The 16,525-nt window shown below is 38.0% G+C and overlaps 1 protein-coding gene across 1 annotated transcript in view; it reads left to right on the top strand.

Annotated features, from left to right (window-relative positions):
• The window catches only part of VAV3 (vav guanine nucleotide exchange factor 3), a 176,271-nt gene that overhangs the window by 20,819 nt on the left and 138,927 nt on the right, over positions 1–16,525 (top strand). Inside the window, exon 2 of the mRNA XM_050901036.1 lies at positions 12,638–12,754. Within this exon, the coding sequence (XP_050756993.1) occupies positions 12,638–12,754 (117 nt within the window). The remainder of the gene's footprint in view (positions 1–12,637; positions 12,755–16,525) is intronic.

Genomic DNA, 16,525 nt, shown 5'->3' on the forward strand with positions numbered 1-16,525 from the left:
CTATACTTAGTGCGGATCCTGCAGGTCCTGGGGTGACACCATCTGTTTGAGAACGGGTTCTCGGAGGCGAGTCATGTGCTGGTTAAAAACATGGTCTGTGCGGAGTTGTGTATTTGAATCTTGTTGACAAAACGAATTGTAGTATAGTACCCATCTGCTTTTAATACTGCTTTACCTGGTTTATGTTATCTGGAAACGTTAAATGTTTGTGGAGTTGTATTGCCTTAGGCTTCCCATTCTCCTGGTGTGATCAACAAAGTCTCCTAAGGTGTAGGTGACCCTGGCAGGAAGGTCTGAACTTGCATGAGTGTCCAGGCTGAGGCCTCTCATGACGAGGGGGAACAAACGGCCCTATGGTTCCCCTCACTGAGCCAGGTATTTTGGAAGATTATGGTTTCTGGATGTTTGGGATGGCCTGTCTCATCCCAGCCAATTTTATCAGCTGCTTAGAAGTTGTTTCATAAACCTCTGAAGTATGAGGCCTCCAGTATGAGGCCTCCTGGGGCACTGGAGGATTTTGCATCCAGTACGGTCCTTTATCTTTATTCTGGCTAGTGTTCAGCCTGTCTGTGTTGTATGGGTCCTGACAGGCTTGCCAGGAAGTAGTCAGAGAGGTTTGGCAGGGTGGGTGGCTGTGGGAAGGGTGGCGTGTGGCCGAAGGCCTCCAGCGGCAGGCGGAGGTGAGCAGCCATGGTGGAGGCCTCCCTCCCTCCCGGCGGGCACTGGCTGACCTGGGGCTGTCCCTGGCGGCCGCCTCCTGGGCCCTCCCTAGCCCAGCAGCACCTCTGGGAAGCTGCTGGGAAGATCGGCAGAGCAACGCAGGCCGTGGTGGTCAGCGTGTTGATGGTGTCCCGCCTCTCAGTGGGTCAGTGCAGTGGCCTAATGACTGAAAAAGATAGAGGCCCTGTGTTGTGCCCCTCCCCCCGCCCAGGTTTTTGATGTGTTATGAAGAGGAGTGGTTTTTCTACACGTTTATAATTGGATTATAAATAAATTTTTATTACTATGTAAGTAATGTGATTAGATTACTTATACAGTAATAACAATTTATTTATAATGTAGTGCAATCATTATTCCCTGTTTTTAATCATATTTAGAATTTCTCTTGCTTTAATCTTTACATATGTGCTGAAAGCTTATAGTTTAAGATGTTTTAGAGGTGTTTATCACCTGATAATACATATATTAAAAAAAACCCTTCAGAGAACAAATGATTTTTCCATTAACAATGGAATGGCATGTGAGGGTAGTTGCTGCTTTTTCTATCCATTTACTATGGTTTATGTAGTTACAAATATTTGTATTATAAACTTTTATGACTTTTTTTCCTCACTGTCATGATGGAGAGCAGTACAGATTTTAGGGCCATCCTCTTCTTTATTTTCTTTAATACCAGGCACTGGGGCAGAAAGCCCCTCCTACAGAGTGGGACAAAAACCCCTTGTTAAATAGTTAAGGGTTGAGCTGTTTTGCTTTCTGCCATGGTTTGATTATTTGGCTGTTAGAAGAGCTCAGCACGTGGCTTCACTGAGGACAGAAACACAGGTGGAACTCCTGGTGCTTGCTCAGTGAATGAAGGCGAACTTTCTGCCACACCCTAGCCTGGGTCACTTTATTTTACTACTGAGCAGAAAAAAGGTGATGTATCTGGTACCCATTGTTCTACTTAAAATTGCCTGAGAATCTGGGACCGGTAAAGCAAACTCTGAATTTGCTTTTAATAGATTACTCATTGTTACTGGGAAATGCTCAAATGCAATATATGTAGTAATAAAGATTGCAGAAGCATCTAACTTTCCCAGCCTGATAAGTAAAATGGAGCTCCACGCAAGTGTATGATAAGTTTGAGCAGTTAAAAGAGTTTGACATCCTTCCTCAGCTTTGGAGATCCGAACTGTACGGCACTCAGTGCATGAAAGATGACATTTGGTGCCAGATCAATATGTTGATGCTCCAGAGAATATCACAAGGTGTAAAAATGTAGTCAGTATACTCTGTGACCACTGAGTTTTCACTTCCAATCCTGCAAATTTATTGTTGGAGTTTGTTTTTCATTCATGGCTATTCCCAGTGGTTTGTGGTTTGGGCTTCTGGACTTAGCTGTTGTACCTACTTGACTTGCAATCCTTGAGAGGTGTTCTCTGAATATATCAAACCCCTGTCCTTGCCACAGAAAGCATGGTCTAATAAACTGCAAACCTGAAGTGACACACCAGCAAAAACAGAACAGTGGATTTTTAAATAGGTCACTAGAGGACAGCCATATTCGTATTTGGCAATTTGTAGAGAGCTGTACTTAGATCCTTAAGGTCTTGCCTGGAATTTATTCCATGATCATAAGAGCTTGGAAAAGACTATTCATATGCAATTCAAGAAAACTTCTAAGGTATTTAATGAATCATGTATGTTAACAGTAATGAATGTTAATAAGAATATTTTTCCTTCCTGTTGGAAATCATAGACCTAGTACATGATCCATGTGATCTGCTGATAAGAAATAGAAGAGCATAGGAGTTATTTGGGTTAGATTCACCTTTAATAGACACTGACTAACCCTGTGAAGATTCCCCCCCGTTGTGTTGAATTTCCATGCAGGCTTCAGTGTTGACAGCTTTTGAGACTTTTTAAAGTGCTTAGAAGAGAACGAGCCAGTACATGCTAACTTAAATGATCTCAAAAAAATCCATACTGTAGGTCTTCGTAAAGGAATTACGTAGTTGAGATCCAGGTCTGGCCTTGTAGGGCCTGTGTCCAGGCCACTAGGGCCACAATTTATTCACAAACGAGATCCAGTTCAGATGATGAATTGAATGGTGCTTATTTTTAGGGGTGGTGTAGAAATGGTGAAAGGGATTGTGTATCTGTAATGGAACTGAAGTCAAGTGTGGATACTTCAGGTGAATTCTGTGCCTTTAGCCTATATGAAAGTCTTTTGCCACACCTTCATAGGGCTTCTTACATCCCAAAATTAATTTCCCTTGCACAGGCATAGGCAAAGTAAGATGTCTTCTCATGTTATTACACTAACATTAGAGACTTGTAAAAACAAGCATCATGAATAAAAGATACTAAGATACAATGGAAGCAGCATCTTAGTGTGCCAAGCTAACAACATGAAACAAATGTATTGGGCGTTCTCTTTAGCAGTGATGTAAAGATCTGTATTTCATATTGTAGCTGTAAGGTTTTTCATGGTTTGAGTGTGGATATGATTTTTGGTTTTTTTCTCTGATCAGGAAAACATTGAGTGCTAATTTGTTTGAGGTTTTCCATTCATTTTGCTGCTTAAATGTATCAGCTAGGCTGTAGGCTTTAGGTGTTCCTGTGTGTCGTCCCCCCCCCCCCAGTAAGTTTAAATACATTAGGTAGGTGTAGGTTTTGAGGTTTCTGTGTCTATAAAACAGTTGCATACAACTGCTAATATTTCATCAACTAAGTTGAAATGTGAGTGATTAGAAACCCTATGTTAGGACCAATGACAATACATCCAAGTAGAAAATCAGTGTCCTTTACAGTTCTGCCTCTTACAGAAGCAGTTTTCCATGTCACAATTGTAAATACAATTTACAGCACAGTGACTACTGTCTTACTTTAAATGGCAGTTTCATAAATAGTTTTGCCTGAAGCATTTTAACACCAAAATTTTAACACATAATTTTCTTGTGTTTGGGTTTTATTTCATGTTTTCCCATAATTTAATCATTAGCGAGTCAAGTCTCTTTTTACTTCAGTGGTCTTTCCCACTGGATCTTCTCTCTGTTGGTCTATTTTGATTTTCTTTTTGAACTTTTGTTTCACTGTGTGTCTGTCCCTTTCCTGTTCCTTTTCCTGTGGTCCTCTTTTCATTTCCTTGCTGCTGTCTTCCTCCTATTCTTGTTCTCCTCAGGACTGTTCTCCCTGTTCCCTTTGTCTTCCTTCTTTTTGCATTTGTTTGTAAGACACTGAGATCCTTAGTGAAAGACGTTTTAGGCATGCAACTTCGGGATGTAAGACAGATAGGGCTAGTCATTTGAAAAGGTAACTAAGCACAGGAACCCCCTAGCTAATCTCTGTGCGCTTTGCATACTTAATACTGTGTTCCAATTCCTGTTATTTTTGACAAGATACTGCAGAATAGACTTGTTAAGTCTTGCTAGCAGGGAACAAAGGGCTACTCAAAACATTACCCTTTGAAACAGGATGCTGTCCTGAGCTCCCACCTGTACCTCTTGCCAGTTACGCTTGGGGAATTCCTGTAGTTGGGGCTCTATGATCTAAAAATTCCCATCTGTTTAGTGACTGTGTGCTTTCCCGAAGCTCTCTTCTATTTTTCATCTTGCAATAGGTAAAAGAGAAGAGGTTTCTTGCTTCTTCAGGCAGCCTAGTGGCTCCTGTTCTGATGCACATGGTAGGACGTGGAAGGTGTTTGCTGAATGTGTTTCAGTGACCATTGACTAGAAGTTGCCAGTTTCATGGCTTGTAGGAGTACATGACTTAAGGGACACAGAGAATTTCAATGCTTCTTTGCCCTCACTTGCTTAACCGATGCTATAATGCCTGCATAGCCAAGGAGAGTGTCAGGAACGCATAAGTCCTGCACTTTTTTCCCCCTGCCCTCTGTTCACTCCATATCAGTACTAATAAAAGCTGAGCATCCTTTGTGCTTCCTTAGCTTTTTTTCAAGTTTCAATTTCCATTTTCTTTCTTTGAAGCACAGAGAAGAGCAAATGTACATAAACAAAACTTCATACTCAAGCCAAAATGCAATAGACACAATTGAATAGTAGTCAGGAATTTTAAGAGCTTTTCTATGAATATTTAATTACTACATTAACTGAGCAAATAAAGAACATGCTCTTAATATTCATACTGTGTTAGCAGTGGTTCAAAGGAATTTAATATGTTTTATAGTTCATACAGCATCCTGTGCGTTATGTAGGCCTTCAAAGAATGCCCACATCTAGTAAGCTAATAATACTACAGATCTCCCTAGCTATTCCTTAATTCTCTGAATTAAGGAATATCTGTTGTTGTTCTTTGCATAGCACATTCCTTAGCAAAATTCTTCACAGTTATGTAATGGTACCAGTGTTGCATGTTTTGTTACCCAAAAATGGTTCTTAAGCAACTATACAAAGAGCTAAGGTATAGGCTCTAAGCTGCTGAGGTACTAGTAATGAGCCTGCCTCTTCCAGAACTCAGTGTGCTGTCTCTTCCATCTTTATTAGTGTATCTGTTTTGTAACCTTTTGGAGAGCAAAGTTTAGGAGGTATTTAATATTTGGCCTGTTTGCTCCTGCTTAGAGCTTTAAAAATATTTATTATCTGAATGATGGAGATCATTTGCAGAACAAGAGGCCAAATGCAGAACCTAAAACTGAATTCCTTTGCTGTGAGTGATGTGTTCTTCCTGTGTGCGTTAGTTTCTTTTTTAAATGTAATTTGCAAGTTAATATGTTTTATCTAAGAGTGAGAAAAAGAATAATGCTTACTTGTGGTGTTGTGACACTTAAAACCAAAAAAAATCTCTGGAGACAGCCTTGTAGCTTTCATTTGCTTACTGAAAATAGGAGCACTCATCCTCTTGCATTGGCTTGGTCTTTAAATTCCTTATGGCACTTTTGCATTGTCTGACCTCAGTAAGACTCTGGATTTAAAGATCTTTACAAGAAAAGTGGCATGCATAGGAACAATAGAAATGTTAAAACTTCCATTCTCGACTCTGATATTGCTCTTTTCCCTCTTGCTGGCTTAGGAAAAGACATTAATAGATGTTGAATTAAGACTTCATCAGTGGGGCTGTACTTCATTCACTTAGAAATCCTTACAGCTATTTTTTACTGCATATAGTGATAATTACTCCTGTTGGCGGAGCAGAACTAATCTAATCTGTTTTGGCTGCTGAAATCTGTGAAGGAGCCAGGAATGATTTCTGTGTTGAATTGTTAACCCTGAATGTACAATTCTGTCAGTACCACAGTGGGCCCCTGCTTTGTCTGAGTACCTAGTAATCTGGTGTTAATGAACATACAGATATTAAAAAAAATAACATAGAATTGTGTCATCTAATAGAGGTTTAATGTGCTTCTATTTTGGTAACCCTGCTTTTGGGATTCGTCTTTCAAAGATGGCATGTGTCAGGGTACCATCCAGCCTGGCTTACGGAAAGGAGCCCTTGATATATGAGCAGCTGTATCTGTTAGTACCTAATTTTCTTCCTTTATTGGATGTGGCTGAAAGAATTTAAAGGAAGCTAGACATTTCCTGTGCACACACATTATATAGGAGCTGATGAAACCCTTGGGTCTGTATCTCTAGTTACTGTTGGTTTTTTATGTATATAGGTTCAAGGTACAATTTTGGTCTTGCTGCTGTGTAGCTTCGCTATGGTCACAGTGTCGTCATTTTGTGGCTGGAAGAGGTGATGGTGCTGTTCGGTCACAGTAGGGAGTTCCTGTATCTCTCTCTTAGATTTGGACTTAGCAGGATTCAAACAGTGTTAGTATGGAATTTATGTTACTCCTGTCAACACAATTGTTGCAACAAATACTGAAACAAGTGAGAAGAGAAAAATCTGCAACGCTCGGGGCATTAACCACCTTCTTTGAAGGAAACTTTAAGGAGACAGTTTCTTCTGTTTGGTGCTTTCTTTCACTGAAACAACTTATACATACAATCTTGGTGACAGAATGTAGAAAAGCAATTCTTCCAGTTAAATCCATTATGGCAATTTTAACATTTGTCCTTGTGCTCAAGAGGTATAACGGCATCATTTTCCTTTTTGCGTATATTCTCAGGAACAGACTGGAAATCAAAATGAGATATTTCCAGCTAATCTGTTCTTATCAGCATCCCAGAACTGGACAGGAAAGGTCAGGAGCCCATGTTTTGCATTAAGCACTGAGGCGTAGAAAGAGCGTGTAAGTGTTATGGCAATGATCTGTTCCTCTTCTATTCTTCTGCCTTCTATTCTTGTGTAATTCTGCTTTTCTAAGACCATAAATGACTAATAGAAAAACGTCCCATCTTCACAAGCCTGTATGTGCCTCCTTGCATGTAACATCAGTATTTCACAAATTAAAAAAAGAAAGTGATTGTGCCTTCTGAGATGTGTGAATTGAAGCCAAATTTGCTCATCTGATTACTTCCCTTTTATATACTTGTTTTGAACGTCTGGCCTTTCCTCAACTATTCTTGTCATAAAATGCTTGCTGTTACATAAAATTGCACCATTTTTTTTGTTTATGCCTATAAGGCTGTTTAAAGACAAGGCAAGGTGAATAGCTGCAGCTGTGTCGTTTATAAAGTGGTGCCATTTAGAGGAGGAATAGGAGGGGAAGATTTCTGGACTTTCCCTGGTTGACATGCGTTATTTCTCCCACAGGAGGCAAAGTGGATTTAGTGGACGATTGGCTAAGCAGAGTCCTTCTTTTTCTATGTTTTTACTCTTTTGTCATAGCCTCTACGTGATGGTGGCTAGGAGCGACTGGCCTCAGTTCTTGTGCAGTTATTGGGAACCTCCTGAAGTCTGCGTGGGGCAGAGAACACAACATCCAAAAATCCTGGGAAGTGTGGTGACGAAGGGATGGGTGTACAATGTCAGCAAAAGTGAATCACACTGGAAAAAAACCCAAACACCTTCCCTTACATAGAGTGACAGTGATCCATTTTGTTTTTAATACCCCTTTATAGCCTAGCATCTATTTAGACTGTCTCAGATGCTCAGGCTTCAGTATGTTCTCTAGTTTGTCCTAAATGCAGTATGAATGTTGATCCGGATACAAATATAAGGAAACTGCCAACTACCCAAGCTTTCTTCCTTACTTGTGACTAAGTCACCATAATAAAAGGAGGTGGAAGTTGAAATAAATACAAATAGCTGCTTTTTCCACTGTTGGTAATTTAAAAAAAAGGAAAGTTGAAAGTGGATTAGAACTCTGTCTTTCCTAAGTACTTGTTATTTCTTGGCCTTTCAGTTTTCACTCGCCTGACTGGTGTTGCTATGTTGGAATTTCATATAAATGTCTCACGGCAGAATTTGATCTTCGTGGCTCTTTGTGTTGGTCTCTGAACACCCTTAGGAGTGCTTTTAGTACAAAAGATACATCTAGATACTGAATATTATGGTCTGTACCAAACAGACCTTTATTCTGTTGAAGTACTTCAGTGCTAAAATATATTTTCTGAGAAATACCTGTAAGATTATATGAATAGAGGATATATGAAAATGATTTTTTTCTTTTGTATTTCATCTTTCACTTCATTAGAGGCCTAGTTAGAGAAATCCCTCTTCCCTGTGGGCAGCTATAGTCCTGCCTGTGCTTTTTGTGTCTAATTGGTCATTTCTATTCAGTACCCTTTGTAAAATATTTCTATACATTTTTGTCAGCACACATAACCATGTACTGTAAGCCTCAAATAAATGTTTCTTTTTGTGTGAAGGGGCAAATGTTACGGTAGAAAACAGCATGCTTTTTCTGTGGAACTTAGTGTAATTTGGTTTGCCCACTCTCTTCCACTTTGAGTTCAGATAAATACAGTCCCAATTATATACACCATACCTGCTTTTTTAGGTGGTAGACTTTTTTTTTTTGCAAACTTGCTTTTCATTTCAATGAATGTTGTGTTAATGCCTCTTACAAAATCAAATTCAGTGCAGAATGGACCAGAGGCCACTAAAACTCTAATCTGTTCCAGCAAAACACAGTGATTTATCACAAGAGTTGTACCATTTCAGTAGCTCTGACAATGACAACATTATTGGTTTGTAGTAGTGTAACTACTTATGCTGTGAAACATTAGGGTGCTTTAGAAATGTCTTGATAATCTACAGATGTTAATATTGGAAATTGTTCTCAGGATCCTGACCCCCAACGGGTTGTGATTTTGTCGATCTGTCTCTGGGTGCTGGGTATGCAACATTAACTTTTTCAAGAGAATGTTTTTAAGTTATGTTATCTTTTAAAGAAGAGAAACCAGTTCTTGTACTGAAAGACAACATTTCCTGTGGAAGAGACTTTCAGAGATTAGACCAAGTGAGAGATGTGTAGCTCTCCTTGCATCCCTAAGAGAACTGGGTACCTAACTGCTCTTTATGCCTTTAGTGATCTCCTGTGTGGTGTGCCGAAGTATAATGTTTTTCTTTGAAAAAGAAACACAATAATGTAGTAGGTTTCCAAATATCCTGAGGACTGTACTTGCTAATGAGAGACTGCTGACTGATGGTGCCTTTTTCTTATTGCCAGCGAGGAGGGCTGTCTTTTATAGAGCTTCCTAGATTTTAGGTGTATGCTCTTTTTTAATTTGGAGGTTTCTTTTACTAATTTGTACTTCTTCATACAATAACCACAGCGATAAAAATCTTTGTTTTCATTGAGGAAAATTGTTTCTTTAGATGATTGCAATGTAAAGTTTTGGAAATCTTTCTGAAGGTTTTCTGGGTAATATAATCAAATAACTTTTCCGAAACATGAGTAGCATGTAACGAGTTCTCTTTAAAGATTTTTTTTTCTCATCTGTTTTATTGCAAAATGAGTGCATATAAATATGAACACATTCTTGGTTTTAGTAGTCTCACAGTTTTATCCTTGTAGCTACTGTGGTTGGCTTAATAGTTTAGTTATAAGCCTTTCATTTTCATTTTACTAGAGAAAATTGATGGATACTGAATCATTAGATGCCCAGCTAAATGCACTAAGCAGTCTTTGAACTAGCAGTCGTGTTAGAGTGTTTTTTCAGGAGGCCTGTTCTGCTAAAGGCACTGTTTGGTGCACACTCATTGATGATGTGGTCCCATCTCAAGTGCAGGTAGATTTGACAGATGCTTAGTCAGTGGTTTCTAGAGCCTACAAGAAATGTAATATAACTTCTGTGTTGTCATATAGTTATTGGACATTAGATTATAATTATGTCAAGTCTGTTTAACGTGTTAAGGTTACATGTTAAGGTACATGTTAAGTGCACTTTACCACTTAATAAATTAGTGAGTATTTAAAAAAAAAAGGGGGGGGGGCGTAGATGGGGGATTAGATTCTTCTGGTTTCTCTGTTAGAATATTCCAAAGAATTGAATTTATTACTTACAGTGAAGGTACTTTAACATTTCCTTTAAAATATGTGGGCTAAGGGAAACTTAATTTCTTATAATATGCTCTCCCATCTATTTGCATGTAATTCATAGTAATGATAATTTAAACAGAAAAGGCTGATGTCACAAAAGTCCCTCCAAATTTGAAGTAACGGATAAATCTTGTTGAAAAAATGCTGCCATCTTTATCTTTTATTGTGGGAGATATTCTCTGTTAAGAATATCTCAGATTATTCTCTGTTAATAATTGGAGAAATTTCACAGAATGGGAAGGGTATTTTGTTTGTGCATAACTGCTGATACATTAAATGGTTCTTTTAGCTATATTAAGCTAAATGCAACTCATTAAAATGCTCTCTAGCAAATCTAGGCCAGATCTTAGGCCCATGACAGCTCCTGTCTCTCCCTTAACTTCTTGCTCTCTTTAGAGGTAAACAACTTAATGCAGCTGTAAGCTTTCTTTGCACTGGTACACTTCAGGTTTCAAAACTTAGGTTTTAAAAAGGCAGCTGAGTTTTCCAGTGAGGAAAAAATTTATCAATCATTGTGAGAATTTCAATGTAAGAAAGTAAATTGGTATTCAGGTTGAATCAGTATTCTGCATTGGACAAACCTAGTGGCTCTTGATGGCTTTTAAGAAAAATAATAAAAAACATGGGGAAAAAAATACATTAGAAAACAATAATCACTTTGTATGTGCCGTCTGGTTTTTAAAGCTGTGGACTCCCAAACCAGCTCATCTTCTGGTTCTTTCTGCCAGCGTCATGGTGGAAGAAGCACATACGTTTTACATCTCTTAGCCTTCTAACCTTGTAATTTTGACTTGAAAATTATAATCTTTGCAAAACCAGAGAAACTTGTGATATTGACTAAGCGAGCTAGACTCATTTTTCAAATTTCACTAGGCATAAAAGCAGTCCGGCATAAATGCAGTGTTGTCCTCGAGCAGCCCAGTATGTAGCCCAGCACCAGCTGCCCCATGTGAGCTGGGAGCATGTGGCTGTTCGGAGTGGAGGGAGGATGGAGCCTACAGCTCCACCTGGTAATGTGTGGCCCCTTATACTTGACGTGACACTTGTCAGTCACAGATGCCTTCCTGGGAGCTGCGGCTTGTGCAGGGATTGCTTTTGTGATGCTTTGCGATGAGTTTGTTGGCTGTTGTCTTGATGTCCACAACCATCTACTAGAGTTGTCTACTCTTGAAGCTTCTCTTGTTGAATTGGTGCTTTCACGTGTGTAACCTTGCTGTAAATGTGATCTATCAGGTGCTCTGCTTTTTCTGTGTCTGGCTGGTTAGTTCTACGTAAGACATGAAGTAGGGTTCCCTGTTGAATTGGTATTTTGTTGTCTCATGCTGAGTAAAGCAGTGACGTATTTGGTCTAAGTGAGCAGTTTGGGTACTTGTTACTTTGCACTCAGGAAAGGTATGGTTGTGACAGTCAGTATTAATGTCAAAGATACTGCTTTTATAAACAACATTAAGTTGGAACATATAGCAATTCTATAATCTGTCCTAATGTAAATGATTCTCACTCTTGTGAATCCACTATAACATGGAGAACTCTAGGAACTCAATTTTAATATTGAGTTGCTGATCAGTACTTTTTAAGTGCATATGCAAAGCACAGTGCTGGGTCATTTGAAATACTGTTACTTATAAATGCCATATTTGCTTTTGAACTGTACTGCATAGTGAATTGTAAGACTCTACAACAGCATCTTTATGGAGCTAATGTCCTCATAAGGTACTAATACCTTATGGTGCTAATCATTATCAAGAATGGATATTGCACTTTTTAGCTATCCTTCTTTAGTTGCTGCAATGCTATTGATAGTTACTGTCTTTTGTACTGGTAAGGTCTTTCCAAAAAATAGTCTAAAGGAAAATGCATTAAAGGCCTTATAAGGAGAGCATTGTGGCAGAAGCTTTATTCTTTTCCGGACTCAGATGATCATTGATGCACGTGGATAACCTTAAGGGAAATAGCCTTTGATTCAGTACAGAAATCAAGGTGGTTTGAGGATCTTAAATCTCCACTAGATAAATTGTAAATGACTTCTCAATTGCAAATTTCATCTGCTCCTGTGTTTCAGAGGGAGAATATGTATTCATAATGTCTTTAGTGTGTTAAAACAGTGCACGTGTTTATTAAACATTCAAACTAGACTTTTATCTTAACAGCTGAAGACACTTGATGTATACATGAAGAATAACTTTCTCATATTAATATAACTTTATTACGGTAACTTTATTTGTTTTGTTCTATGCTGTCTGTAGAGAACTGAAAAGTAAGTCTGTATTTTGACAAATTTCTGTCTAGTAGCATACTGTCATTTCTCTTTGCCTACGTAAAAAGAGAGAAAATAGTTTCTGTTCACAAAGTGTCTACTCGGAATTTGGTTAACGCTTTTGAGTCTGAAGGGAACTTTTATGGCTGACTTAGAACCAGTGGAAGTGCTGACTTAGAAATAATTGTATCAGTGAATTTTGTAATGTATTTGTGACCAAAGTGAGCACACAAGTTGCTGGTTGACACACTTGATGCTTAGTACTTTTGTTTTCTTTCCCCTAGTTTCTTTGCTTGAAGAATATAAGGACCTTTCTTTCGGCATGTTGTGAAATATTTGGGATGAAGAAAAGTGAACTTTTTGAAGCATTCGATTTGTTTGACGTGAGAGATTTTGGAAAGGTAAGGATCCTTTTAATTATATCCTGAGTAACACCTGTGTTCTGCTGCTTGAGTATAGAAGACTTTCATGGTAGATCTGGTGTAGAAGTTGTGACTAATGGATGAGTGTTCATTAGTAAAAAAACAGTGGGGAAGAATTAAGAAAGCAGAAGAACTAGATTTACTTTGGAGGGGCTGATAAAGGGCAGAGAAAAATCCCTGGTAGGAAAGTTCTGGAGGTGTGAAAAGCATAGGTAAATTAAAAAACTGTATTGAAAGATGCTGAGTTAAAGGTAAATGAAATGTGTGAAGATGGCAAACTGTGGGCGAGTGCTGTCTGGTGAAATCACTTTTGACATAAATAGTGTGGAATCGGAAACCTTGGGCCTATACATTGTAAGACCACATGGCACAGAGCATGTTTCTTTAGTCTCAAGTGCTCGAAATTCACCCATGTATATGCCTTTTGAAATTTTTTTTTGACGATTAGTTTTTAAGTCTGTTGTTTTTTCTAACCTGCTGTAAAGCTTAGACACAGCTATGGTGGGTTAATGTGACTATTCTGATTTACACAGCCGAAAGTATATTCTGTAAGCCTATGATTAGTTATTCTATATGTAAAAGCTTTTTCCAGTCTATTGTTCACAACCTCCTACATATCTGTTTGATCTGTCATTGCCAGCATATGTTCAGTTCAACTTTGGTTTCTGCTTTTGAGTCATAGGGTATCGTTACCCTAATTTCACAGGAAAAGATCTAAAAATTACCTGAAGTAGCACCAAAACCAGTTATTTATTCAAATTTAGTATATTTCAAGCATTATTCCTTTTTTTAAGAGATCATAATTTTACTACCTAATTTTTATGCACTGCTCTTTTTGTAAGTGGACACAGAGGTAAAGATGATGTAAGAGTGCAAGCGTGAATCAGGGCTGCAATATGACTGAGTGTTTGAAATGGTTCAGTGATTACTGTTAACCAAAATATCTAATTATTTTTCTGAATCTTCTGTCTGGTTTTAAGTCCTTTGAGGATAAAATTAGATAAACCTGGTAATTCCATTTGTTGTTTAGTTATGCTGAACATCTTTTGTCCTCTTAAATCATGTTTAAGACATAGCTTTTGTTAAAATGTGGTCTTTTTTACAAATTTAGTATATTGCTTATTAACAATGAGATATGTTTTTGTTTTGATTGTGCAAGTAGCAGAGGAATTAAAATTGTTGGTTTTGCCTTTTTTTTTTGTGCGCTAGCAATGTCTTATTTAAGGTATTTAATAAGTCAGGTATCTTAATGCTTGCTTCAAATCTTTGATACCTATGCCTAATGCACAGAAATTTTTTAATATCATATGTTTTAATTAATTGCTGAGAGTTTCACATTTTGTGCCACATAAACGTATCCAGCCTGTTTGTTTAATACAGTCTAGTTTTGAAGAAGTATTTTGCAGTGCAAATTATTATTGCTGCGTCATTGAATACCCAGTAAACAGGTTCTTAATTAAGGCTGAATTTAACCCAGCAAATATGTTTCTGGCACTCTTAGTTGTCATTTTAACAGAATTTATTTTAGAATACGATTTTATGTAAGTAGAATAATTGGTTAAAACCCCCCCTGTCTTCCATCTATAGTATTTAGTATTTTATTTCTCTTCCCAAAGTAAAATTGGTTGTAGAGACATGGATTTTTTACCGTGTTTGTTGCCACAGTATAGCACAAATAGACTAATTATTCCTGGTACTGGTATTTCAGTTTTAGTGATGGCAATAGTTCTTACAAGCAATGGTTTCTCTAGTCTTGGCCTCTTTAGTGGCCTTTGTCACCTTTCTTGGAAAGCTACCAGGTAAAAATGCAGTGACAAATTTGAAAGACACTGGTGTGTGGGATTCTTTAATGAGGCTAACTATGTGCGCGGTAACAGCTGCTTGTGCAGAGGTGGCGATGCTAAATTGAACAAGCCTGTGCAATCCTTGCAGTAGCTGTGTTGGGCATGCTTCTAGGTGCATAATGGCTCTGCTGTTCAGCTGTTTCCATTGCGTGCTTGTGTGGAAGCTTGCCACACACAAGTGGAGGTTGCAATATGCTGTATTTAGATAGGCTGATGTGTGTATTTTACAAGCCTCTGCAAATGAACATGTAGTCAGCTTCCTAAAGCAGTTGGTGAACTTGAGGCCATTAAGAAAGTGGAGAGGAAAATTACAACTGTACTAAAATGTATAGCTAGCCTTGTGTGGAGTTATTTCTGTGGTTTTAAGTGTATTGTTTGTACAGTTAGCTGAGAATATCTGTGAAGTGGCATGGGATTTCAATTACGTATCTGATAATGTACTTATTACTTTGGAAATTCTGATTGCTAGTAGCAGCGGTGAGAATAAGAAAGGTTATCTTTTTCAAGTTGTTCTTTGCTTCTCAACTTTCCCCTTCATTTTTTTTCCTGTGAATAACAACTTCAGTATAGTCCTAAATCTCCAGCCTTCTTGAATTGAAGTTGTATATATGCAAAAGGCCAAAAAAACAGTACTGCAGATTTTTCCTGCTACTGCAACCAAGTCATTCTGCTGTTTCTAAAAGAATTGTTTGAGCTGTTCTCCCTAAATGTGTACAAAATATGAATGATCTTAAAATGATTACACACACAAATGAAAAGGATAATATGGTTTAGAAACACTCAGTTTTCCAAACTGTTGACCAAATAGGTGATGGAATGAGTGTGTGCAATATCTACAGCCTGTAACACATATGAATGTACTGGAAGCTGCCTTGAGATTTCAGAAGTTGGCAAGTACTTATTAGTGGTGAGATGTAAGTAAACTGCAGCTGAGGTGACTCCATAAGCCTTATATTTGCGGTACTTTTAAATGCTTCAGTTGAATTTATAAAGAAGTGATTATTGAATTTGTCATCTTATGATGGAATATTCTGCTTAATCTGACAGATTTCAATGATTATTTAAGCATGCTGATGGAGGGAACTGGAGAAGTGTGTCAACTGTAAATGAACAGTGTGCCTACAAGGAAATAAGATTGAAGGGAAAAATTAGATGAGAGACCTGGTGATGGAAACTGTCATTTTTTGGAAATATTCTGATGTTTTTCAACTCTTTAAAGAAAATGGCAGCAAAACCCTGTGCATGGTGGAAGTAGCAGCTGTATACTGCCTATATAGTCATAAGACTTTTAACAGCCTTATGAAATACTGGTTACAAAATGTTTGATGTGATGGTGAAACTTGCATTTAATAGCTAGATGCTTTGACATAACGTATGAAAATTTGACTTGAACTTTGTGCTCCGCTTTGCAGACACTCTTTGATCTCTCAGTGATTAGAGAAAAAGAAGGGTGTATGTGGTGTGGATGGGAATCAGAGGTGAAGCTGAAGTAGTAACACCTAAATAGTTAGAGAATAGGTGAAGAAACAAGGAAGCAAGTAACCCCATGAGTATGTTTTTAATGCGTATGTTCTGTATGAGTATTGGTATCAGCTGTTACAAGATGACGGTTTTTTTCTGTTTCAAGTATAATAGCACAGATTTTCTTATTTTCAGACTGACTGTGCTTGAAAAAAGAGGGGCTACATTACACAGAAATAGGAAGGTTTGTAAATCATGCTTTCTAAAACTACATAAAACTTGTTTTTCCTTGAGTTCTACAGTATTCACCCATTCCCACTCACTCACCTTTCTATCAGTAAATTTCATTGTTGCTGCATTAAGTTCCTGACGGAGCATGAAATGCCCTCCCACGCACACGGGATGCCAGACAGCGTTTTCATTACGAATTCCATGCTGGAGAGTA

Source organism: Gymnogyps californianus, chromosome 8, assembly GCF_018139145.2.
Source record: "Gymnogyps californianus isolate 813 chromosome 8, ASM1813914v2, whole genome shotgun sequence".
In the NCBI taxonomy this organism is placed as follows: Eukaryota; Metazoa; Chordata; class Aves; order Accipitriformes; family Cathartidae; genus Gymnogyps; species Gymnogyps californianus.